This window comes from Phyllobates terribilis, unplaced genomic scaffold (genome assembly GCF_046119375.1).
Source record: "Phyllobates terribilis strain yellow unplaced genomic scaffold, ASM4611937v1 Scaffold_7__3_contigs__length_470593459, whole genome shotgun sequence".
Lineage (NCBI taxonomy): Eukaryota > Metazoa > Chordata > Amphibia > Anura > Dendrobatidae > Phyllobates > Phyllobates terribilis.
The window spans coordinates 237,033,600-237,060,445 of record NW_027362767.1 but is presented as its reverse complement, the minus strand read 5'-3'; the positions used below and the strand labels follow the sequence as shown (position 1 = coordinate 237,060,445).

At 44.5% G+C, this 26,846-nt stretch overlaps 2 protein-coding genes across 8 annotated transcripts in view; one reads left to right on the top strand and one right to left on the bottom strand.

Moving 5' to 3' along the window:
• The window catches only part of TMEM268 (transmembrane protein 268), a 54,207-nt gene extending 43,285 nt beyond the window's left edge, over positions 1–10,922 (top strand). For 3 of the 4 annotated variants that reach the window (XM_073639865.1, XM_073639866.1, XM_073639864.1), the window contains exons 8-9: positions 1,275–1,460; positions 7,918–10,922. In XM_073639865.1, coding sequence (XP_073495966.1) covers positions 1,275–1,460; positions 7,918–8,094 — 363 coding nt within the window. In that variant the 3' untranslated portion in view covers positions 8,095–10,922. The remainder of the gene's footprint in view (positions 1–1,274; positions 1,461–7,917) is intronic. The other variant, XR_012247417.1, reaches the window with a different exon arrangement.
• A 7,763-nt stretch (positions 10,923–18,685) lies between these two features.
• Positions 18,686–26,846, bottom strand: part of FLNA (filamin A) — a 96,828-nt gene continuing 88,667 nt past the window's right edge. For all 4 annotated transcript variants that reach the window (XM_073639860.1, XM_073639862.1, XM_073639861.1 and 1 more), the window contains 15 exons: positions 26,620–26,760; positions 26,348–26,476; positions 26,052–26,225; positions 25,806–25,967; positions 25,505–25,708; positions 25,235–25,387; positions 24,883–25,005; positions 23,833–24,099; positions 23,506–23,643; positions 22,845–22,960; positions 21,810–21,942; positions 21,401–21,577; positions 20,763–20,981; positions 20,388–20,591; positions 18,686–19,862 (listed from right to left, as the gene is read on the bottom strand). In XM_073639860.1, coding sequence (XP_073495961.1) covers positions 19,675–19,862; positions 20,388–20,591; positions 20,763–20,981; positions 21,401–21,577; positions 21,810–21,942; positions 22,845–22,960; positions 23,506–23,643; positions 23,833–24,099; positions 24,883–25,005; positions 25,235–25,387; positions 25,505–25,708; positions 25,806–25,967; positions 26,052–26,225; positions 26,348–26,476; positions 26,620–26,760 — 2,528 coding nt within the window. In that variant the 3' untranslated portion in view covers positions 18,686–19,674. The remainder of the gene's footprint in view (positions 19,863–20,387; positions 20,592–20,762; positions 20,982–21,400; positions 21,578–21,809; positions 21,943–22,844; positions 22,961–23,505; positions 23,644–23,832; positions 24,100–24,882; positions 25,006–25,234; positions 25,388–25,504; positions 25,709–25,805; positions 25,968–26,051; positions 26,226–26,347; positions 26,477–26,619; positions 26,761–26,846) is intronic.

Sequence of the window (26,846 nt, the reverse complement as noted above, 5' to 3'; positions counted from 1 at the left end):
GTAGTATTCGGTGACAATGTGGTGGTAATATGTGGTCTGGTCATGGTGTGGCAGTTTTTGTCCCTTCTATGTGGTATTATTCGGTCACAATGTGGTGGTAATATGTGGTCTGGTCATGGTGTGGCGGTATTCCTTCTATGTGGTATTTGGTCACTATGTGGTGGTAATATGTGGTCTGGTCATGGTGTGATGGTATTTGATCCTTGTATGTGGTATTATTGGTCATTTAATAAAAATGTATATGACACATTCCCTTAAAGAATAATAAATAAAAATATACCTAAAAAGAGTATTGGATATTTTAAGAAAATTTTAATAGGTTAGAGTAGAGTAGGGCCCGGCCAAAAGAGTCTACCTTATCGTGGTGGTGGCTTTAAAAAAATCTTTTGACCAAAGCAAAAGCTGCTGGCTATGCATGTGATCTGGTGTTCGATGGGGACTGGTAATGTGTGATTGGGGAGGACGTGGTGCAGAAGTGGAGTTTAGTCTCAAGGGAGCCTGAAAATTTTGCCAGTGTGGGGCCCTGAAATTCCTGGTGACAGCCCTGGCTATATGTCACTTCCTGGTCTGCATGCTGTCATTTTGATAAAATCACAGTTTTCTTTGCTGAAGATCCAACAAAGCTCAGAACGCTGAGCCCTGTGTAACCCCTCTCACACAACTGATTGGCAGCTTTTTGTGTACACTTTATAGTTACAAAAAACTGCTAATCAGTGGTGAGGGTGGGGTTAGACCTGGAGGCACGAGACACCTAGTCCTTTAGTGATAATCTCCTGCTAATAAAATAATAAAATATTAACTATTGAAACAGCGAAACTCCGTTTAGTGACACATCACTAGAATCAGGATTTCTGCCCTCACATCATGCTGCTCTCAGATTACATAGCAAAAACCTGGTGATATATTCCCTTTAAAGGTGCTGCAGAGCACCAAGACTGGCACAGCTCCGAACGTTGTGCATTGAACTTGAATGGTGCTGCAGCTTTCTTTTGGAAAGTAAATAGAAGAGGAGATCTGCAGCACCATTCAGGGCAACTACACAATCTATAGAAAGTTGTGTCAGTCCCGATGCTTCAAAGCCCCTTTAATCAGCTAATCGGTTGGGGTGTCAAGTGTCAGTCCCCCACAGGTCTGATATTGATGACCTATCCAAGGTATGATAGTCCATGAAAACCCCTTTAATAATAGATAGTGAGAACAAGGCTCTCCATCCTACTCGCTTTCACAATGGATTGTTAAAATATATACGTGTGTTATGTCTTTAATATATGCAGGGTAACCTGAGAAAGCTCCTGGACCAACTATTTATCTTAATTGAAACTCCTGCTGATCCTTCATTGGCACAAACTAGTCCTGAGGACAATACAACAGAAGAGAGCCCCCTGCTGGCCAGTGGTTCCAGGCACAAACCTGTTCTGTGTAACAAAAAGATTCCACTTATTCTACAGGGTCACCCAGAAGTAAGTACGGTAACATGCTTAACTAATCCACAGTTGCTCGTTTTTTTAAAAGGGGTTGTCCAAGTCTACTACTGGATAATTCATTAATTCACAACAATCAGTGGCTGCAGCCTTCACTATTCTGTCAGGGCGGATGTCTGCTTTGATTGAATACTGAAAGGCTGCAGCAGATTGGCTGCAGCGGTCACATGAAATAACATTATCACATGATCACCTGGAGAGAGAGCACCCACATTGTGGGAATGCTGTCAGACCCAAAGGTAAGTATATATTGTTGTTTTTTTAACTATGTTATGTGGGGACTTTAGCAGGTAAGGGCTTGTGGTGGACAAACCCCTTCAAAGATAGTGCTTGATGTAAAGCTATTAAAGCAGATCTGTCACTGTCCTATGCTGCAGTTTAATTTTAACTCATAGTGCTATATAAAAAAAACAACAACATAGTGGACTGGTGGTTAAGAGTCCTAAACATTCATAATAGGGACTAGTCCCCCACCCCATGAGCAATGTGTAACTACATGTATACACCTCTACAATTAGTCATTGTTTAGGAGCACTTAAATATGGCCGGCTCAGAACAACCTGCTGTTTTTGTGTCAGATATGACAATTTCTGTAATATATTGCACTGTATGGTGACACATCTGCTGTAACACTCCAGACAGAATCTATATACAGTGTCCTGCCTTGTGTATCGCCCATGGATAGGAACATCACTTTGGTGCTCTCTGAATTCATGGGTAGCTCCACGACTATGTATGCTTTGTCTGGAGTGTTCCCAAACAGCATGGGAGCGAAGTCACTAATGTCATTTCCTTGCAGCTCCAGGGTCCTGAGGTCAAATCTGAGGCTTATTAGTGAATGGTAATTGCTCAGTGTTGCAGAAAATTTAGGCATACATGCAGTACTCTGCAAAAGCTTTAGGCAGGTGTGGGAAAGAATGCTGTACAGTAAGAAGCTTTCACATGTAGAAGTGTTAATAGTTTATTCTTATCAATTAACAAAATGCAAAGTGAATGAACAAAAAAGAAATCTAAAACAAATCCAGTATTGGGTGTGAACACTTTTTGTCTTCAAAACAGCATCACTTCTTCTAAGTACTTGTACTTTCACACAGTTTTTGAAGGGAACTTGGTAGAGTAGTTGTTCCTAACATCTTGGAGAACTGACCACAGATCTGTGGATGTCACTTGTGCAAATCCTTCTATGTCTTCATGTGATCCCAGGCAGACTGGATGATGTGAGATCAGGCCTCTGCTGGGGGCGGATCATCATTTCCAGGTCTTCTTGTTCTTCTTTATGCTGAAGATATTTCTTGTCTGGATGTTTGGGGTCATTGTCCTGCTGCACAATAAATTTGGAGCCAATCAGATGCCTCCCTGATGATATTGCATGCATATCTGCCTGTATTCTCAACCTAGATACATACAGTTGAAATCAGAAGTTTCCATACACTATATAAAAAGACAGATCTGCATGTTTTTCTCAATATCTGACATGAAATCAGAATAAACCTTTCCCGTTTTAGGTCAATTAGGATTACCATCTTTTTTAATATTTGCCAAATGCCAGAATAATGGGAGAGAGAGAATGTTTTAAGGCATTTTTATTACTTACTGCAAAGTGAAAAGTTTCCATACATTTCATTAGTATTTGGTACCATTGCCCTTAAACTGAATGACTTGGGTCACACGTTTAGGATATCCTTCCACAAGCTTCTCACAATAGTTGGGTGGAATTTGGGCCCATTCCTCCTGACTAGTGATGAGCGAGTATGTTTTGTTAACCTTTTCGCTGAGTATACTCGGTCGAGCACCAAGTATTTATAGAATGCTCGGGCTTTAAGTTTTTGTCGCTCCGTGAACATGATTTGCGACTGTTTGACAGATTTAATACATGTTAGGAATGCTGGAAAACTTAAAGCCCGAGCACGCTATAAATACTCAGTGCTCAACTGAGTATACTCGGCGAAAGGGTTAACAAAACATACTCGCTCATCACTACTCCTGACAAAACTGGTGTAACTGATCCAGGTTTGTAGGTCGCCTTGCTCGCAGCCTTTTCAGCTTTGCCTATAAATTTTCAATAGGATTGAGATCAGGGCTTTGTGATGGCCACTCCAAAACATTGACTTTGTTATCCTTAAGCCACTTTGTTACCATTTTGGCAGTATGCTTCGGGTCATTGTCCATTTGGAAGACCCATTTCGGTCCAAGCTTTAACTTCCTGGCTGATGTCTTGCGATGTTGCTTCAGTATTGCCACATAATCTTCTTTTCTCATGATGCCATCTATTTTGTGAAGTGCACCAGTCCCTCCTGCAGTAAAACAACCCCACAACATGATGCTGCCACCCGTGTTTCACAGTTGGGATGGTGTTTTTAGCATTCCAAGCGTCTCCCTTTTTCCTTCAAACGTAACGATGGTCATTATGCCCAAAAAGTTCAATTTTAGTTTCATCAGACCACAGGACATGTCTCCAAAAATTAAGGTCTTTGTTCCTGTGTGCATTTGCAAACACTAACATTAATCTGGCTTTTTTATGTTTCTTTGGAGTAATGGCTTTTTTCTGGCAGAGTGGCCTTTCAATCCATGTTGATACAGTACGCGTTTCACTGTGGTTATTGACACAATCTTACCAGCTTCCGCCATCATCTTCACAAGGTCTTTTGCTTTTGTCCTTGGGTTGATATGCACATGTCGGACCAAAGCACATTCATCTCTGGGACACAGAACCCATCTACTTTCTGAGCGGTATGATGGCTGGACATTCCCATCTTGTTTGTACTTGTGTATAATTGTTTGTACAGATGAACGAGGCACCTTCAGGTATCTTGAAATTGTACCCAAGGATGAGCCAGACTTGTGCAAGTCCACAATTCCCTTCCTGATATCTTGGCTGATTTCTTTAGACTTTCCCATGATACTACACAAAGAAGCAGTGTGTTTCAGGTGTGCATTAAAATACATCCACAGGTAAGTCTCTGATTATCTTAGATGTTGCCAAAAAATGATCAGAAGTTTCCAAACACATGACATCATATGGGCAGTCCAGAATTGTTTAAAGGCATAATAATCTTAATGTATGTAAACTTTTGACTTTGCAGTAAGTAATAAAAATGCCTTAAAACATTCTCTCTCTCATTATTCTGGCATTTGGCAAATATTAAAAATGATGGTAATCCTAACTGACCTAAAACGGGAAAGGTTTATTCTGATTTCTTGTCAGATATTGAGAAAAACATGCAGATCTGTCTTTTTATATAGTGTATGGAAACTTCTGGTTTCAACTGTATATGAATACACACACTCGTATGTAATTATACATACATGCGCATTCATATATTCTTTAAACACACTTTTAAACGTGTACACTGCTCAAAAAAATAAAGGGAACACTCAAATAACACATCCTAGATCTGAATGAATGAAATATTCTCATTGAATACTTTGTTCTGTACAAAGTTGAATGTGCTGACAACAAAATCACACAAAAAGCATCAATGGAAATCACATTTATTAACCAATGGAGGCCTGGATTTGGAGTCACCCCCAAAATTAAAGTGGAAAAACACACTACAGGCTGATCCAACTTTGATGTAATGTCCTTAAAACAAGTCACAATGAGGCTCAGTATTGTGTGTGGCCTCCACGTGCCTGTATGACCTCCCTACAACGCCTGGGCATGCTCCTGATGAGGCTCAGTATTGTGTGTGGCCTCCACGTGCCTGTATGACCTCCCTACAACGCCTGGGCATGCTCCTGATGAGGTTGCGGATGGTCTCCTGTGGGATCTCCTCCCAGACCTGGACTAAAGCATCCACCAACTCCTGGACAGTCTGTGGTGCGACGTGACGTTGGTGGATGGAGCGAGACATGATGTCCCAGATGTGCTCAATCGGATTCAGGTCTGGGGAACGGGCGGGCCTGTCCATAGCTTCAATGCCTTCATCTTGCAGGAACTGCTGACACACTCCAGCCACATGAGGTCTGGCATTGTCCTGCATTAGGTGGAACCCAGGGCCAACCGCACCAGCATATGGTCTCACAAGGGGTCTGAGGATCTCATCTCGGTACCTAATGGCAGTCAGGCTACCTCTGGCGAGTACATGGAGGGCTGTGCGGCCCTCCAAAGAAATGCCACCCCACACCATTACTGACCCACTGCCAAACCGGTCATGCTGAAGGATGTTGCAAGCAGCAGATCGCTCTCCGCGGCGTCTCCAGACTCTGTCACGTCTGTCACATGTGCTCAGTGTGAACCTGCTTTCATCTGTGAGGAGCACAGGGCACCAGTGGCGACTTTGCCAATCCTGGTGTTCTGTGGCAAATGCCAAGCGTCCTGCACGGTGTTGGGCTGTGAGCACAACCCCATCTATAGACGTCGGGCCCTCATACCACCCTCATGGAGTCGGTTTCTAACCATTTGTGCAGACACATGCACATTTGTGGCCTGCTGGAGGTCATTTGCAGGGCTCTGGCAGTGCTCCTCCTGTTCCTCCTTGCACAAAGGCAGAGGTAGCGGTCCTGCTGCTGGGTTGTTACCCTCCTACGGCCCCCTTCACGTCTCCTGGTGTACTGGCCTGTCTCCTGGTAGCGCCTCCAGCCTCTGGACACTACGCTGACAGACACAGCAACCCTTCTTGCCACAGCTCGCATTGATGTGCCATCCTGGAGGAGATCCCACAGGAGACCATCCGCAGCCTCATCAGGAGCATGCCCAGGCGTTGTAGGGAGGTCATACAGGCACGTGGAGGCCACACACAATACTGAGCCTCATTTTGACTTGTTTTAAGGACATTACATCAAAGTTGGATCAGCCTGTAGTGTGTTTTTCCACTTTAATTTTGGGGGTGACTCCAAATCCAGGCCTCCATTGGTTAATAAATGTGATTTCCATTGATGATTTTTGTGTGATTTTGTTGTCAGCACATTCAACTTTGTACAGAACAAAGTATTCAATGAGAATATTTCATTCATTCAGATCTAGGATGTGTTATTTCAGTGTTCCCTTTATTTTTTTGAGCAGTGTATATACACACACACACACACACTCATATATGCATACATATTTATACACACCTGTCACAAAAAAATCATACATATACATGCACTCTTACATACACACAAGCATAGATATACAAATATACACACTTGCATATATTCAAACACATGCGCTCACAATGTAATGTACTCACACACCCACAGATGTGTATAAATGTATATTACATATTCACTAGTGTTGAGCGAGAATGAATTGTTAACCCCCTGACAAACAGGCAATCCCTGCATGTGTCACAGGTGTGTGATAGATGTGACACATGCAGCCACGGCGACACTTTCATCGACGCTGAGCACGCCGCAAATACTCAGCGAGCACCCGAGCGTGCTCGCCGAAGGGGTTAACAATTCATACTCGCTCAACACTAATATTCACACATCTGAGTGTATGTGTGACATGTATACATACACATACACACTTGTCAGTCTTTATTTCTTATCAGGACGGAAACCCAGGCAAACACAGGGAGAACATACAAACTCCTTGCAGATGTTGTCCTGGGTGGGATTTGAACCCAGGACCCCACACACACTTGTTGTTCATTAATTTCTCTTGAAATATATATTTTTTGAAAGCATTGTGCAGGGTGAAGGAACTATGACTGCAATAACAACCTGGCACAAGTGGCTCTTTCATCAGATTTCACAATACAAATTCCATATCAGGCCGGTGTACTTACTTTGAAACTCTATACAAGAATGGCTAGCCATATAACCTGCTTAATGTTAAAAAGTGCATTTTAAGTCTAACTTTATCCAGACTCAGGAAATACTTTAAACTTGTATATCAGAATGAATATATACCGTAATCATTGTGTAAAAAAATAATAAGTACATCAGTTTTAAGATCCATTTTACAATGTATGCTGTTATTATTGTGAAATATTGTGAGAGCCAAGAATAAAATTATAGCAAAGAATTGCAAAACTGGAAACGGACGTAGCAGAGCTGAAATTATTCTTTACAAGTTTGGGCTGTGAAGAGCAGATGTTAACAGCAGCCTCATGTAAAATCCAGACATGCAATTAGTACTTTGCTTCAGCGTTATATACACAATTTTGGCTTTCCCTGGTCCATATTAGCCACTGCCCTGTAATTAATGGCATGTGGATGTAAAGTCAAGGAACTGGTGTTATTGTGCAGGATCTCTACTGGTGCCCTATCACCAGGGGTTGTTGCACCCGGGCATGCGACTCTACGGAGGGTAAAATTGAGCTCAGGACCGGGTGACTTTGACCTAAACTTGCTATAGACAGAGATAAATCGATATGAAGTTTGTTTCTTATTGTAATTGAAGTTAGAAAACTGCCCAAGTTGGGGGCAGCAGAGCAGGAGTCATATCTCCATGCGTTTTCCTTTGTACTTAAGAAAAATCATTGTAACAAATTTTCTGTCTCAGGTGATGGCTCGTCAGCTACTGATTATAACCAGCGCCTGTTATGTGCGTCTCCTCACCTCCGGACAGCTGCCGCGGGCCCATGCTGCAGGTCATACTGGTGTCCTGGATGTACCGTGTCCTTGTCAGTTCATTGAGAGCAACATATTGACTCCTGGCCATTGCTTTCCGTGTATGTAAGAGGGAACCATACAAGTATCTGATATTACGGGGACCGTGAGGCATCTCGCAGGGTGCACAGTACTGCAATAATGGCAGTCATATTCAGCTGATTAGGTCTCAGCACACAATCTACATTTGCTCTAAAAATGATTTTTCTCTACCTGCTGGGACCAGTTGGTGACTTGTGCAAAAAAGAAAAATATATCTGTAAGTTGAATGACAGCTAGTTCTACACCATGGTCCCTCCTAAGTTTCCAAATGTGCGGCTAATGGATCAAAGTCTGAACAGAGTCACGTTTACTGGACATATTCATCCATAGGATAAAGTACTTCCTTTACAAACCCCTGCCAGAGTTTTGTGCCTACACGATTGCTGGATTGTACAAGACCACAGCACCTTCCTCTGGAGGGTTGATACAAATATGGACGCTGTAACTAGACATTTACCCATCCCCTTACAACAGCCAGACAACAAAACTCCCGGGTCTGGGACAGCTCATCAATCTACTTAATCACTATGAATATTGTCACTGTAAGTAGATTTATATTGTATTACACTTTGTAGACATGTAAAGACCTAATGATCAATTCTGCTACGTCTTCTACTAATTAATATAAAGTACCTCATTATTGAGCCTGTATTATGCCACACAACGATACTGCCTTGGGTAATGTTAAGTAAAATATGGAGCAAAGAATGGGGTGGTCAATCAGTTTCATGATGTGGCAGGTTTCCTTTAAGAATATACCTGCAGCTACAGGTTTAATTTGCAGTTATATAGAAATAAAGCTTACAGAAGTAGTGGCTGAAGGGAGAAAATTACCTTACCGTATATCCTCCCTGCAGCTGCTGGAGTCATAGGTGTGATGCTGGGAGCAATTAATCACTGCTCACTATACTGAATGAGGCTGCAATCATTTCCACTCATCAGCCTGCTTTGTGCACACACATGCTGCAGGGCAGGATGTCAAAGTGCTGTGCTGTTATTACAGCAGTAAGTGCACCACCCACTTTTTCTCACTTAGCCTTAGGCTATGTGCCCACCATGCAGAAATGCTCCAGATTTTTCCTGAGAGTTTCTGTATCTCCCTGGCAGAAAAAATGCATGTGGATTGTACATTCGGATGGTACATGTGGATTGTACATGTGGATTGTACATGTGGATTGTACATGTGGATTGTACATGCGTTTTTCCTGCCAGGGACAAGCGTAAGTGATGCGTTTTCGCATGCTTTTCCAAGCGATTTTAGCATCACTTGAAAAAGTGCTTGAAAGTTGGTCACACAATATAAATCCATGCAACATGGATTTATATTGTGTGACCAACATAATGTTTAAAAAAAAAAAAAAAAAAAAAAATGTAATGTAAAAAATAACCTTATACCTCACCTTTCCGGCAGCCTTGGTCTGCTCCCGGTGTCACTGCTGGCTCCGAGGAGGGTACCGGTAATCTAAAAGGACCTGCCATGAAGTCAGCGGTCAGGTGGTCGCACGACCATCAGCTGACTAAGCGACGTCACCGAAGGTCCTTACAGATCACCGCGTATAGTCGCCAGGAGGACACCGGGGACGCCGGAGAGGCGAGTATGATTATTATTATTTATTTTTTTTTAACTTTATAATTTTTTTTTAAACTTGTAGGTACGATGGTTCCTGGGTCGGATGAGAGTCTCCTCTTCTCCAGACCCAGGTACCATTCTGAGCATTAAATCTTTTAAGATCCGCATGACTACATGTAGTCATGTGGATCTCATGCGGTTCAATGCAAGTCAATGGCGGCGATTTCGCAGCGGAATTGGTCTTGCTGCGGTCTTTACCGCAATGCGAATCCGCAGCGGAAATTTCCACATGCTGTGCACAGCACATGCGGATTTGCATTGCAGTACATGGCAGACCTATTACAAGCGATTTTAGAGTTGTCGCTGCTAAAATCCCCTGCAAAAACGCATTAAATCCACATCGTGTGCACATAGCCTAATATATTGAGTTTGTATTCTACATAAAACAAGGAGGCTGGTGTACTTGAACTGCTGAAATGCTGCGGATTTTTAAACCAACTAAATCCAGATTCAATATTCTTATTTTAACATGATTCTACAGATCTTTTGACATTAAACAACCTCATCAGGTCTAAGATCTAGACAACCTAGACGTATGACCCAAGTGGAGGGAAACCCCTTGTAGCTGACTGGAATGGTCTTCTCCTATGGCAGGTTTATTGATGAAACCTCAGTAACTGTCCCATTCTTCTGTATGGGGTATTCAGAGATCCACACACCCACCGTGCAAACATCAAAAGCAGAGAGTGGATTTTCAGAAACAAGTTTGCCACTTTTGCCTTGTAGTCTTAAATTTTTGCTCTCATTCATTTCTTAAGTAATGAGCGTTTGCCCAGGTGTTTGTGGCTAAATGTTTGAGGACTTTCCACTCTTCTTAGGTTATAGGTCCTGTGTACAGTGACGTTTTCATTGGAGTCGCAGTTGGAATTCTGCTCACTATATAGCTGTCAGTAGCCAGCTCCTTATTATGCAAACCTGAAAAGTCCCCAAGAGATGCCGGCACAGCCAGGAGCAGAGTCGTGATTGGCCACACAACAGCTGAAATGCAGCAGACGGAAGAAGAAATCCTCTGCATTTATTAATCATAGGACAACACAGTGAGCTCATTAGTGATGAAAAATAGCACCAGTCATAAGGAGCTGTAGGATCACAGCCTTGCTGAGCAAAGGAAAGTTTGACCAAAATACATAAAGGAGGCACAAGTCTCATTCCATGCATGTTCTTTTGGAAGCAATTTACTTTGAGACTTCATAAGAGCAGTGTAAAAAAAAAAAAAAAATTAAAAAGGGAATCTGTCACCACTTTGGAGTTATCAGACTGCTACTATGGCCATACAGGGTATAGAAAAGTAAATGTATACATACCTGTATGGCCCATAGTAGACATCTGAATGCAGAGAAATGTAGTTTTCTTCTTGGTTTTTCACAGGCTTGTCGTCCCCCGGACACCAAGCTATCCCGGCACATCTTATTATTCCACCAATTCTCCACGTTTACCATATTTCCCCCCCTCCCCGCACGTCACAGGGCCCTGTGATGTGCACTCCCCCCCACCTCCCAGCGCATGCGCAAAGCGCGGTTAACAGAGCACACTGTTTCTTCCCGGGCCCGTTTGGCTGAGCAGTCCACAGTGCTCTATTGCGCAAGTGCCAGGGAGTCACCGACATCAGGGAAATATGGTAAACGTGTACATAGGTGGAATAGGCAGATGGGCAGGGATAGCTTGGTGTCTGGGGGACGCCAAACCTGTAAAAAAACAAAAAGGAGAAAACTACATTTTTCTGCAATCAGACCTCTACTATGGGCCATACAGCCATGTCTAGATTTACTTTTCTATACCCTTTATGGCCATTGTAGCGGTCTGATAACTCCAAAGTGGTGACAGATTCCCTTTAAATATAGCAATCTAGGAGCAGATAAACAAATGTAATACTTTGATGCTGGAAAAATTAGCATTAGGATAAAGCCACACAACTGGCTGTAATCTGCCACCATTACCATTAACCCCTTAGTGACTGGACCAATTTTTTTAAATCTGACCAATGTCACTTTATGTAGTAACTCTGGAATGCTTCATCATATCCCATTGATTTTGAGACTGACATGATACTTTATAATAATGGTAAATTTAGGGTGATATATTTTGCGTTTATAAAAATCAGAAGTTTTTACAAAAAAAGGTTTTAAAAATTTGCAATTTTCAAACTCTGAATGACTATCCCTTTAATCCCAATAGTCATACCACACATACATTAATAAACATTTGGCTTTACATCAGCACCATTTGTAAAGTGTTGATTTTGTTTGTTTATTTGGTTGGCATTTTAGAAGGTTTAAAAAATGTAGCTGTAATTTTTATTCTTAAAGAAATTATTTACAAAAGAGTAGTTACTTGCCGGTAACGAAATTTCTCGGAACCCATGACGGCACCACGGAGAGAGGGGATCCGCCCTTCAAGGACAGGAAACCTACAGATAAAAAGGGCGGCACCTCTCTCCCACATCAGTTGGTTTACAGAGCACGAGAGGACCTCCAGGTTAGTAACACCAAATATGGCATTTTTATTTATATATATTATATATGTATATATTTTTTTTTTTCAGACACACCCTGTGACTAAACAAACAGGTAGTAACGATTGTGCACACCCATGTGTAAGAAAAAAGGGGGAGGGAATGTACAGGTGCCGTCATGGGTTCCGAGAAATTTCGTTACCGGTAAGTAACTACTCTCTCTCTTTCCCCATGACGGCACCACGGAGAGATTGCAGAGCAGTGAAGATTAGGGAGGGACCACCGCTTCCAGAACCCTTCCACCAAAGGTAAGATCTGAAGACGATGTTAGATCCAGCGGGTAGTGTTTAAAGAACGTGGAGGGAGAAGACCAGGTCGCCGCTCTACATATCTGTTCGATTGAAGCTCCGGCCTTCTCCGCCCAGGAGGCTGTCACTGCCCTCGTCGAGTAAGCCCTTAGGCCCACTGGCGCCGTTTCCCCGCTTGAGGAATAAGCCAGGGAAATGGCTTCCCTTATCCACCTCGCCAGGGTTCCTTTGGAAGCTCTGTCCCTTCCGAGATCCCAGGAAGCACACAAAAAGAGCCCTGTCCTTCCTACACTCCCGTGTGGCCTCTAAATATTGCATAATGCACCTCCTGACGTCCAAGGTGTGAAGGGCCTCTTCCCCCTTGTTTTTTGGGGCTGCGCAGAAGGGAGGGTGACCTCCTGTGACCTGTGAAAAAGGGATCCCACCTTAGGAAGGTACGCTGGGTCGGTCCCAAGCGTCACTCTGTCATCTAGAATCCGCGTAAAGGGGGGTCCCGCGGATAATGCTTGGAAGTCGCTAATGCGGCGAGCCGAGGTGAGGGCTACCAGAAGGGACGTCTTAAGGGACAAGATTTTAAGGGACGCTTCCCCTAGTGGTTCAAAGGGGCCTCTGGTCAGGGCTGAAAGAACAAGATTTAAATCCCACGGAGGAGCCTTCCGAGAGGGGATGGGCCTGGATCTATGAGATGCCCCGATGAACCTGGAGACCCATCTATCCCTTGCCAGGTTGCAGTTATACAGGGCTCCCAGAGCTGCCACCTGAACCTTCAGCGTGCTCGTGGCCAACCCCAGCTCCAACCCCCTCTGAAGGAACTCCAGGATGGTAACCACGGGGGCCTCTCCTACTATATCCGTACCTGCAAAGGAAAGGAATTTCTTCCAAGTTTTCCAGTAGAGCCTAGTAGTTACAGGTTTTCTACTCTGCAGCAGGGTAGAGATTAGATTGGGGGAAAACCCTTTATCCCTCAAGAGTGACCTCTCAAATTCCAAGCTGTCAAGTGCAGGTTTGTTACCTGCGGGTGGAGTACTGGACCCCGAGACAGCAGGTCCGGAACTTCCGGAAGGACCCAGGGGTCGGAGACGGACATGATCCTCAGCCAGGAAAACCAAGGCCTTCTTGGCGAGAAGGGGGCGATCAGGATCACATTCGCCTCGTCTTCCCTGATCTTCCTCAGAACTGCCGGAATGAGAGCAATCGGAGGAAAGGCATATACTAGCTGGTGGTCCCATGGAATCAAAAAAGCGTCTAGTGCTACTGGGTTCTCCCTGGGGTCTATCGAGCAAAACGTGTCCACCTTTTTGTTTTTCCAGTTGGCAAATAGGTCTATACATGGGATTCCCCAAGCCCTCGTGATCTTTTTGAACACTAGCTGGTTCAGCTCCCATTCGCCCTGTCTCAACTGGGTCCGGCTTAGGAAGTCCGCTGTGACGTTCATTGACCCTTTTATATGCAGAGCTGATAAGGACTCTAAATTTCTCTCTGCTATGTGGAGGATGGAGCTTGACGCCTGAAGAAGGGAGATGGACCGGGTACCCCCCTGGTGATTTAGATATGCCACCACTAACCGGTTGTCCAAGAACACTCTCACGTGGTGACCTTTTAACACGTTTAGAAATTCCAAGAGGCCATACTTCACCGCCAGAAGTTCTTTCATGTTGGAGGAAGAACCTTCCACCCCCTTTGCCCAGACCCCCTGAGCCACTCGGTCGTCTAGATGAGCCCCCCACCCCCTGGGGCTTGCATCTGTCGTCAGAATCTGGGGTGCTGATATTGTCCATGGGACGCCCCTGCCTAGATTTTCTTCCTTTGTCCACCATGTTCGGGAAAGTAAAGTTTTTGAGGATAAGGTCAGTCGACCTTCTAAGTGCCCTCTTAGAGATTTTTCCGCCCCCAAGATCTCCCATTGTAAGACCCTGGTGTGCATCTGAGCCCAGCGGACACCCGGGATGCAGGCAGTCATAGAACCTAGGAGGAAGATTGCTCCCCTTAGTGTCATAACCGGATGCTTTTCCACATAGGACACACGGGCTATCATATTTTGGACTTTCCCTTCCGGAAGACGGCATTCCTGACTCCTTGAATCTAACAGGATACCTAAGTATTCCTGTAGCTGAACTGGCTCCAATCTGGATTTTTTTAGATTTAGAAGCCATCCCAAACTCGTTAAAGAATCCATGACTACTGCTAGCTGGTCTTTGCAGTGGCTGAACGAGTTGCCTATAACCAGTAGATCGTCTAGGTATGGGACTATCAGGATGTTCCTCTCCCTCAGATGAGCCATGACTTCCGACACCACTTTCGTGAAGACTCTTGGGGCTATTGCTAACCCGAAGGGAAGAGCCGCATACTGAAAATGTCTGATTGTGCCCCTTATTGGTATTGCTACCCTCAGGAATTTCTGGTAGTCTCTGTGAATGGGGACATGATAGTAGGCATCTTTTAGGTCTAAGACCGTCATGAAACAGCCTGGAAACAGTGATTTCACACAAGTTTTTATTGATTCCATCTTGAAAGGTTGTATATTCAAGAACTTGTTCAATTTCTTCAGGTTCACGATAGTCCTGAGTGTACAGTCCAGTTTTCTCCTGAGGAATAGGGAGGAGTAAAAACCCCTCGCCTGCCTCCTGAGCTGGGACCTCCTGCAGGACTGCTCTGTCCACTAGGTCTAGGACTTCCTGTTCTAGAGACAACTGCTCTACCACTGAGGACCTTGCGGGGGTTACTGTGAAATTTCCTCGAGGAGTGGAGAGGAACTGGAGGAGTTTTAGCCCAGATTTTATCAGGCCCAAAATCCAGCCCACATTTGAAATCTTTTCCCAGGCTGGGAGGAAATGGAGTAGTCTTCACCCCACCTGGGGCTGCGTTTCATTGGGCGGGCTTCTTGTTGTCACTAAGGGGCCTGTTGAACATAAACCCTTTGGCCTTCCTCTGTCTCCTATCTTCCCACCTATCCTGATCTTTGGGGGGCCTCCTTCGCATGAATTTTTTGCTCCGAAAACCCTTCCTGAATGATGAACCGGAGAGGACCGGAAATCGATTTTTGTCAGCCACGGCTTTATCCAGGATGTCATCCAGGGTAGATCCGAACAAAAATTCCCCTTCACACGGGATGGAGCACTGTTTGGATTTTGTTTGGAGGTCGCCTGGCCAGCATTTGAGCCATAGGGCCCGCCTAGCTGCATTTAAAAAAACTCCCTGCTCTGGCTGCCAGTCTGACGGAGTCGGCTGAGGCGTCTGCCAGAAAAGCCACTGCGCCTTTCATCACAGGGATGGCCCCTATAATATCCTCCCTTGAAGCCTTGTCTTTTAGCTGAGATTCCAGCTGGTCCAGCCAAACCATCAAGGATCTGGCTGTGCAAGTGGCTGCCACTGCAGGTTTTACCACCCCCCCCCCCCCCCGCCCCGCTGCTTCCCAGGCTCCTTTCAGAAAGGAGTCCGCTTTTTTGTCCATAGGGTCTTTGAGTACCCCCATGTCTTCAATCGGCAGGGAATATTTTTTAGAGGCTTTGGCTATCGCCACGTCAATTTTTGGCGCTTTATTCCAGAAAGAGCATACAGGGTCCTCAAAGGGGTATTTCCTTTTCGGGGCCAACAACCCTTTCCTCTCTGGCTTCTTCCATTCTCTCTTAATCAGATCGTATACCTGATCATTAAGAGGGAAGGATCTCTTTTTCTGACCTAAGCCACTGAACATTATCTCTTAGATGGACTTTTTGGGGTGAGGGTCTACAAACCCCATGGTGGACCTAACTGCTTTGATTAAGCTATCTGTTCCGTCTATAGGGAAACAGTTACGTCCCCCGTCCTCTGAAGATGAGGAAGCAGATGATAAACAGGATGATTCAGATACCGCAACTTCCTCATCTGATTTACTAGACTGACACCGGGGAAAGGTACCTAGTTTTTTTTATGCTTCTTCCCCCCCCTTTTGGAGGGATTTAAAGTCATCTTCAACTTGCGATTTTATCAGGGATCTGAGCTCTGTAGCAAACTTAGGGGTCTCCTCACAGATGGTTTGCTCGATGCATGAGCTACATAGTCTCTTTTGCCATGTGGTGGGTAGATCCGCTGCGCAAAGTACGCAGGCCCCGTGTTTAAACTTCCCTGTGCTCTTCCTTCCTTAAGAAAAAAGGGAGGGGGGAGGGCCCAAGTTACAAGTGAACTTTCACGAAGATCACTTACCGCCCAGACGAAAGAGAGGGAATACCGCATTCGAAGAGGAACCTGCTCTGGTAGCTGGGTCTTTCGCCGAGGCTGATGCCGTGCCGGAATCTTTGCCACGCTGAGAAGACCTGCCGGACCGACCGCTTCCTCCGTCACCTTGAGTATGTTGACTCGGAGGGCCGCTGGAGGGTCCTTTCGTGCATTTCCTCTGAGGCGATGGTGATGGTGAGTGGGGGCGCAGGGGCTGCACCTCCTGGGGCTCCTGGTCACTCATACTGCTGAACTCAACGTATGCCAGGAAGCATTTTCCCATTGCTTCCCTGGCTATTTAAGCTATGCAGGGGACCGCCCCCTCCCCCTCCAACACCGATGCAGGGAGCGACCCCCTCTGGCCAGGGAACCGCTGTGTCCTACATGTTAGGCCTTTCCCCCGCGCGCGCGTTTGAACACGCCGCTCCCATAGGGATCTGCAGCCGCATCACTTCCGGGCACCTCCCGCGTCACTTCCGGCGCACGCACCCGCCCGAACACCGAATCGCTATCCGGCAAGCATGCAGGGCGCGCGCTGCACAAGGCCCAGGTTCCCTGGGCCCAGGGCTCAGGCCTACTCCAACCCGAGCCCCGGACCCCCTATACTTACCGCCTGGGACCAACGCCACAGGAGACCGCGGCTCAGCTTCGCGTCTCCCTGCCACCCTGGAGGCCCGCTGACCCCAGCTGTGGCACTTCAGGACACCACACCAGCCGAGGCAGGGAACCCCCGCTGCCGGAGTCGGACTGGTCGGGCCTGGTAAGTAAAATCTTCTTTCTTCAGGATTTTTCATCCGTAGGTCCCTGTCAAGGACAGGAAACCAACTGCTGCGGGAGAGGTGCCGCCCTTTTTATCTGTAGGTTTCCTGTCCTTGAAGGGCGGATCCCCTCTCTCCGTGGTGCAGTCATGGGGAAAGAGAAAATTATTCTTATACTGTTCAGTTTTGAAGTAACTTTGGGGGTCCTATGTTGGAAACCACCCAAAAGTGATACCATTTTATAAACTGCGCCCCTCAACGTATTTAAAATTGCTTTCAGGTAGTTCGTTAAGCCTTCTGTTTTTTGTCAGGAAGTAACAGAAAGTGGCATGACAAGAATGAAAAAGTTTACAACCTAAACATCAGGACCACACAATCAAAATCTCAGGGTGCCAATGAGTTTAAAGAGGGAGCCCCCCCCCCCACACACTCAACCATTTTGATTCTGTAGTCACTATTGACAGCAAAATCTAAGGGGTTAAATGTCCATGGTCAGTGCCAACACTGGCAGATGCAGCAAGTTGTCAGCTATAGTGTACAGCTGCTGGCTGCTGGATTGTCACCTGTCGGGGGACGCTAGTCTCTTATATTGCAGGTCAGTAAAAAGAAGTCTATTGGTCATTAAGGGATTAATCTAGGTTAAATAGTTTACAATTTGAATCCGTTAAAAAAAGGTGGTGTTGTCCAGGACTTGATTTTTACTATGGTCCTAGAATTTTACAGGCAGGTTGTTACTAACACCTGCCTGTTCTACTTTGCACCAGGTCAAAGATTACCGACTGCTCTGCTGGCGATTCAGCTGCTCCACAACAGAGCAGCTCTTCCTTGCTGCTCTGTCTACAGGGTATGAATGCAGATGTCATGCCCATTAGCAGTCGGCTCCCTGCAGTTAGGTAGCAAGGAGCCAGCTGTCAATCAAAATGTTGCACTAGTGACACCCAATCAGAGCAGAGAAGCTCCTCTGTCAATGTGACATCAGCAGAAGCCGCTGACTTGATGGCAGGAGCAGTTAGTGACAGCTCTTTGCCGGCACATATCAGCACCAGGCACAACTGGCAGGTAGATAAATACCTGCCTGTTAGCGTTTAGGCCTGTAGTGTAAAGAAAAAAAAATTTAGTACTGGTTAAACCCTTTAAAAAGGTAATCTGAAAAATTAAGCATTTCTACTCAATTACTGTCAAATGACAATACTAAAAACACAATATTTTATAATGCACAAAAAACATGGGTGTAAAGCAAAGAGTGAAACCAGAAAAAAAAAAACAGAAGTCCAAAAGAGGATTAAAAGCAGAATTTTATTGTTATCGTTAAGAGCAAAGTACTGTAGTCGTGCACAAAAAACCCACAAAACTATTTAGAAAAAAAAATTAGACAGATTTGGTTAACTTAAAGCAATCCAATTGGAACGGCCTTTGGAAGGTGACCCAGCTTAGCACCCAATGGAGTATCTCAGAAGTAACCCAATCTCAGGACGACATGAAAGACAAACACATAATATAACATTAAGGAGAGGAAGAAGGGCAAGTCACAACCCCACCTGAAGGGACCTAAATATTCTACTGTAATAACAGGGTAGATCAATGGGACCAGCACAAGTTTTAGTGATCTGGATTCTTACAGGTAGTGGTTGCTTTAAAAGTTTATGGTATCAATTGTATTAATTGTGTTTAGTCAATTTTAGCGCTTGTTTGATCGTGGAATCACTTCACAGGTAGTAAAGAACATACAGAATGAGTGATCCGATTTCTAAGGGATGGACAAGGCAATTACTACATCTGGCTGCTCCTTTAGGTCTCCTGCCCTCCCAGATCCCTTATGCCTTACAACAAGTTAAGGATTAACAGACAAATGTAAACAAGTACAGGGGGCAAGACGGTAGACGGGAGCATGTGGCATATAAAAGCGGCCCTAGGAGGGAGAGGGATGGACCTAGACCAACTTGATTTTTTAGCAGCCATCTCAAATTATAGGATAAAAGTGCCAAGTTTACCAAAGGGCTGCACTCAGTCATGTCTGATCATCCCTCCTTATAGAATATAACCAAATGCACCCGTTGACACTTTGCCCCTTCAGTGCCACAGGGGTTAATATGGCCATTGCATAAACTTGGAACCAGCTAAGCAAAAAACCCCCCAAAACCCAAGCCAACCTCTCACCCCCTAAGTCACATGGGGGTTTGTTGGGAGTAGGGCAACTGTACAATAGACACGCACACAGAGGGTAAGGAGGTCTGGAAACCTGGACAAGGGGGTAAAGGGTGGCAGTTTAAGGCACAGACACATGGTAAGGGCTGCCTGGAATGTGCTCATCGCCCCACTTGACGACCAAGATGTAATCGCCCTTGTCCTTCAGGAGGTACGTAACGTTGTACAACCGGTTTCCAAGATGCTTCACTACAATTTCTTCACATGGGGTTTTTGGTCCATGAACCCCAACAAGCAGCATATTGTTACCTATTGAAACAAAGTAACACTTATTAGGATTCATTCAGGATTATTTGGTGCATTTAAATCTATAGAAATTAACATACATCCTTTCTCACAGCTGAGGGGTTGTTACAATTATTTGCAGACTAGGACATCTAAAGGCAAACCTGGCCACTCTTCAATCACTAGAATGGGGGCCAGATACCCCAAATCTTTCAGCAATGAGTGGAATGCCAGTGATGCACGCATGTTACTCCATTCATTGGTATAAGAATGAGGAAGGGGTAGCAGTCAGACTACTGCAACATGTGAACTTGGCCTAAAAGCTTGTTTCAGATGTGTGAATCCGCACCACAATTTTGGTGCAGAACTCTTCAGTAACTTCTAGATGAGAGTTATTGGATTTTCTACGAGCAAAAGTGTGGAAAATTCTCACCACATACACATGTGAATCTATAAGGGGTAAATCCCCAAAAAATGTAGTTGATTCACATTTTTGGTACGTGTAGCATTTCCATGCATTTCCAGGTCACTGGACTGTAAGGAACTCACCAGCTTTGCTGCAATCTACTGTGAATGAATTCTTCTGGCCAACAAAGGCTTTGTTCAAACCAAGACCTTTGGCGACTACTTTGCTTGCATCTGATGACACCCGTGGAAGGGCTCCTTGCTGTGTAAAGGCCTCACTTTTTGTAACAGAATCTACAAAGACTGAAGACGACTCATGGAGACTGTGGCTTGTCACCAGGCGCTGCCCTAGAAGAATAAATACAGGCTTAGAGCCAAAAGTCTTAAGATATGGATTATGTCAGAGCAACACCCAAGTCATCATGCACATGGTTCACACCAAATATAGCCACAGACTAGACCTATCCAAATCCTGAGGTCTAAACTAAAACCATTTAGGGAGACAAGGAGCAGACATACCAGTAACTTTGGCCTTGAAGGGACTTCCGACAATATGATAAGGACCACCGTATTTTATAGAGATCAGATAGCTACCAGGAGCCATTGGTGTGTAGGTGACTTTGTAGCCCTCTGCACACTCTTGGCAATCCATTTTGACCTTGGATGGCCCATCGATTGTCACAGTCAGCGCTCCAGCACCTGCATTTGTGGTGTTCACAATAAACTCTGCAGCATTTCCTGGAAAGGTAAAAAATAAATCCAAACTGTTGTATTGCTACAGTATGGGTAAAGTACAAGATCTACTCCACATTGGTAATAAGTAGTGTTGAACGAGTATGTTCTGTTAACCCTTTCGCCGAGTATGCTCGGGCCGAGCTCCGAGTATTTACAGCTGCTCGGTGATATGGTTGAATCGCTCCCGTGTGCATGATTTGCAACCGTTTGACAGCTTTTTTACATGTGAGGAATGTCTATTTCTTACACAGTAAGTAAAACTGTCAGTCAAACAGTAGCAAATCATGCACACGGGAGCGATTTAACCATATCACCGAGCAGCTGTAAATACTCAGAGTTCGGCCCGAGCATACTCGGCGAAAGGGTTAATAGAACATACTCGCTCATCACTAGTAATAAGGACAAACAAGCCTTGGCCTTACCAGTGGTGCCACCTTCTAATCCAGGGCCATAGGCAGACACCATGCCTGGGTCTCCCGCTTGCCCTGGCTCTCCCACCCGAATTTTAAATGGACTGCCGGGAATATGGGAACCATTGAACTTAACATCAACAAGGTACAAGCCGTTCTCACGTGGAATGAAGCGTACAGCGTATTTATCTGCAAGAAAACTGGAGTCTTGTACATCACTTATGTAAAATATACAGATTAACATTCTAGTAACAGAATTTAAGAAAAAAAAAAAAAAAAGTAGATTGAAATACAGAATTTGCAACTGCATGAAGAGGTTTATGCTCCAATCTCCCAAGTCTTACAGCAATGGGTTAACACCAATGCCCCCCTTTTCAGATTTTTGAGCATTTAAAGAATCCTACCATTTCATCTTGCTCACCTTCATCAATCTCGGTCACATAGCACTCCTCCAGTGCCCCTGAGGGGCTGTGCACTTTGGCATCTAGAACTCCTTTGGCACCATTAAGACTTACTGCAAAAGACGCTGGCTGGTTGACCTTTAACCCTGACTCCTAAAAGCACATCAAATGGTTTAGACACATTGCAAGCAGACTTTTCCCCAAATGTCAATCTCCACACTAATCAGTCAGTCAGACTTAATACCTACCTGTCCCGCTTGGTTTAATGAGGGAGAGGAGGCTTGTGAAGGAGAACCTGGCAGTGGTATACCATTGGGTAAAGGAAGACAACAGGACTAGGAAAGATGATTGATTGAATCAGGCCACACCAGCATCGGTACCTCCTTTATGGCTGGTGGAAAGCAGCAATAAAGAGCTTTTTGACAGCAGGTATTTGAGTGACAAATTTACTTCTACAATGAATGAGTCAACCATGCGGATACACTTCAGGTCGCTGATGGAATGGTTTGCAGAAACAAGGTGCAAAGAAGTGGAAGGGAAAAAAAAAAAAAAAAAAAGCCTGAAGAGAAGCAGGACCCTAAATGGAGCCTCCAGGCATGACACAGTAAACCAGAGCCATGGTTCAGGTCCATTTTCCTCTCCCTCTTTAAAACACTGGCAGGTTAGAGTCAAGATTCGCATCCTGTTAGAAGCCTTTAAGAAAGACACGAGAAAAACACATGAGAGCCTCCTGAGTCAGCTGGGAACCTGCTGTAGGAAGGGGTGTACTGGGGGGGAGTTAGAATCAGGACTGATTTGAGGATGCAAAACCTTGCCAAGTCCTGTAGGTGGCAGCACTTGTGCAGTTAAGTGAATGGATGATCCTGTGACCTGTAGGCAGTGGGCAGAAATGGAGCAGGAACAGTTCTAAGTAACCAAGTCTGTGTCAAAGCAAGCTTCTGCATTCACTTTAGCACAGAGCTGGTCTGGGACTATAATTAGGGATCTTGGCAGCTGCTCAGGAGACAGATTCTCTGCCCAACCAGTACGGGCTAAGGTTTTTCCCAGTGCCTCACCTGAAGACTAGAAACAGTGAGTCTGCGAGCATCGTCAGATGGAGAACCCACTGGGACAATGAATGGACTGTCTGGGATGTGCTCGTCGTTGAACTTGACAGATACTTCATAATCGCCTACAAAAAAGCCAAAAATGAACGTTATTTAGTAGGACACTAAGCCAACCGATTCCAATAAAAAGGGCTTGAACTTGCAAGTCAGATCTGTGTGACAGAATTCTAGATTATAAATTGTAGAGATGAGAAATTGGAGTGTCTAGGTGCAGCCCTGCCAGGACCTTCCATCCTCACTAGAATAGTTGAAACCTAATCCTCCTAAATAACCAGTGACCAGCTTTGGAGGAAGACTATTTGAACTTTGAAGCTGTGGCATGGGTTACCAACACCCATGGACAGTTCACTCAAGTTCAGTTGAGTCAGTCTTTTAAGAGAAAACGTACAGGACAGAAGTCGTCTCCCCCCCCCCCTCTTCTGAAATCATGCATAACATTTAATAAAAAACTATTTTTCCACCATTTTATTACCCTATTACCAACTGCTACTAGTACTAAGGGATAGATTCTGCATCCGTGTGTGGCTCTCCCAACGCTACGCCACAGCTTTGAAGAGTCTGCACACTTGCAGCTTTTGGAACACGCCGATCTCTACGACATGTAACCTACCTGGCTCCTGGACAATATAGGACACACCACAGGATCCATCTTTTCTATCTTCAAAAGCGATTTCTGCTTTGCTTGGCCCCTCTACTGCGATAGACAGACCCCCAGCACCGGCTTCTCTTGTCCAAATACTAAACTCAGCTGAAATGACAAAAGCATTACATATAACAAAAATTTATCAGTTAAAAAAAAAAAAAAAAAAAAACACAAGAATTGCCAAGACTACATACGGCCATTGGTACAACAAAATGTATAGATGGAAAGCCAGTTGCCAAGAATAGAATATTTATGCGCCATAAACCCCCCCCTGAAGTGGTCAACGCTCCATACCTGGAGTTCCGACCTCTGCCTTCTCCAAGCCTGGTCCCCCAGCCCGAACTTTATGTGCACCACCTTCACCCAAGGGGCCTACAGTAAACTGGAATGGACTACCAGGAACATGCTGCCCCTTGTACTTCACGCTGACGGTGTGAACACCCATTTCAGTGGGGACAAATCTGATGCAGTAAGTGTTGTTCTCTCCTTCCATGATTTCTGCGTCATGAATCTTGCCAGATGGACTTGTGACCTGCGCAGTCATGTCGTGAATGCTGATTTCTGTTAGAAACATGTTAAATGTAACAATTATACTGAAAATATATTAAACTCCGCATCTTAGACCTGCACCCAACGTCAGGGTGAAGATTGCTGGCTGCAGCATCCAGATAAGTGAATGGAGAGACTGGAGCACATGCAGTCATCTCCCCATCTATATACAGAACAGCCGAGCCGGATCTAAAAAAGGTAGGACCAACATCTAGACATTTATGTAGTATCCTGTGGATATACTATAAATGCTTAAGATGGAAATACCTCTTTAAGCATGAGATTTCACATGCTCATTCAAAATGCTTCAACATCTTAAAAAGTGGCTTAAAAGGGAACCAGCCATGCTGAAAATGGTACTGATCTTCAGGCAGGAGGAGCTGATCAGGTCAATATTTTTGTGGGCAAAGTTTCATTAAAACTAGCATTTTATTCATGGCCATCCCCTGGTATTTATATGCAGGAGTCCAATGAGTGGGGCTATTAGTGACTGATTGCCTCCTGTATGACTGCATGCAAAGTAGGACCACCCACTGGACTTATGCAAATACCAGGGATATGAGTCAAGTGGGCGGTCCTACTCAGTGACTGCTGCCACACAGAAAACTGTCAATCACCAAATAGCCCCACCCACTGGACTCCTGCATACAAAATACCGGGGTTTTCAATTAATAAAATACAAGCTATAATGAATCTTTTCCAACAAACTTCAATATTCTGCTCAGCTTCTCCGCTATACCATGTGCTTCATAGATAAGACGATGTACAACGCAACAGCTTTAATGATGGACTTACCAGGTATTTTCAGGCTAAGATCACACTGGCTTCCAATATTTGCTACAGATGGAGCGGTTCTTCTCCGCGTAATACTCTCCTTTAACCTTCCTTCGCCTGTGACTTTGACAGAGAATGGACTGCCTAAAGAATATAATGGCAGAGCATTACACCAAGCCCAAGTTGAAGCAGTTTGCTTCATTGAGGGGTTGAACAGAAAGTAATGCATTTTCTACAGTTTACACACAGGAGTGGAGCAGGATATAACAATTTAACGAGGAACAAAAGGAGCAGATTGCAGCATCAGAAGTGACTGGAGGTCACTCCTAATAAAGGCAAAAAAAGTTTTGTACTTTTCTATAGTAGGAGATACCTGGCACATGCTGGTCAGCAAACTTTATGTTAATGATATAGTTTCCAGGCTCTGTTGGACAATACGTCACTTTGCACGTTCCATCTTCCAAGTCTTCTGTGTTGATATCTACTTTACTGGGACCTTCAATGGAGAGACTAAGACCTCCATAACCTGAAAAAAAAGTCAAAGACAAGACATTTTGGCTGTGATTTTAAGCAGTTTTGAACGTTAAGGTTTAGGTAAAGTGGGTACCCAACCACTTAAGCATCTAGTCAAGACTTGTCTTACCAGCTTCTCTAGTGTCAATAATGAACTCTGCCGGCTCAAATGTTCTTCCTTCCGTCAGGCCCTGGCCAGAGACAATCACACGACTCGCGTCACCAATCTCTGACTGGCTGATCATTACAGTGATTGGACTGTTGGGGATGTGTTGGCCATTTTTCTTGATGCTAACGATATGTTCTCCAGTCTCCTTTGGCACGAAAGATATACCTTCAAATTAAAGGAAAACTGATTACAAACCATGACCAAAATTAATCCTAAAGTTAAAAAAAAAAAAAAAAAAAAAAGTTTTAGGTGAAAAACTTGCCTATATGTCCATTGCGGAGCCTCTTGAGAAGACATGGTTCTTCCCTTCCAGAAGGAGAGGTCACTGTAGCAATCAACTGAGTTAGATCAGTCTCTGTGATATTGAGTGGGATATCCGCAGAAGAACCAACTTTAAGCTGGGACATGCGCATAGTGTCGTCACCTATAGGATAAATTACAATGTTTATTGAAGACCCAAGATTTTACAATGGTTACACCGCAAATTCTTTTTTTTTTGAACACCAACCTGTGATTTTGGCAACAAAAGGACTGCCGGGGATGTGTTTGCTGTTGTACTTAACCAGGATGTTATAGTCTCCAGGAAGGACAGGAAGGTAAGACACAGAGCATGTGCCATCCTGGTTGTCAGTGCAGCTAATCTCCGCTTTGGAAGGACCTTCAATGGCCAGCGACAAGCCACCTACATCCAAAAAAAAAAAATATATAAAAAAAAAAAATATTAAACTTTAAAATAAAGCCTAGTATTTTTTTTTTTTTTGCGCTTACTACCCATTTTACATAAATTGCCCCCTTAGTACTTGCCTTCGCCAGCATCTTTGGTGTTCACGGTGAACACTGCAGGCTTATTAACTGTGCCATGAATCAATCCTGGGCCATAGGCTGTAACATGGCCACTGTTCACATAATCCACATAGAACTGCAGGGGGCTTCCTGAAAATTAAAAGGTTTAAAAGATAATTAAACACAGATCAGATTTTAAATGTCAATTTGTAGGTAAACAGAGTGCATGTGGTGATAAACCCTGGAGACCTTTCATCGAGTTTGGCTTGTTGTGTCCAGCAATGAAGACCTACCTGGAATGTGGATTCCATCATATTTGATGTCCATCTCATGAAGTCCGGCTTCTGTAGGAGCGTATCTGACAGTGACTGTTCCATCTTTGTTATCGGTGATGTCAGGTTTGGCCACTTTCCCAGAAGGCATACGCACCTCTCCTACATTAAAAAAGAAAGATTGAAGAGTCAAATTTATTGAATGAAACTCATGAAGTTAGGAAGCCAAAAAAAAAAAAAAAAAAAAT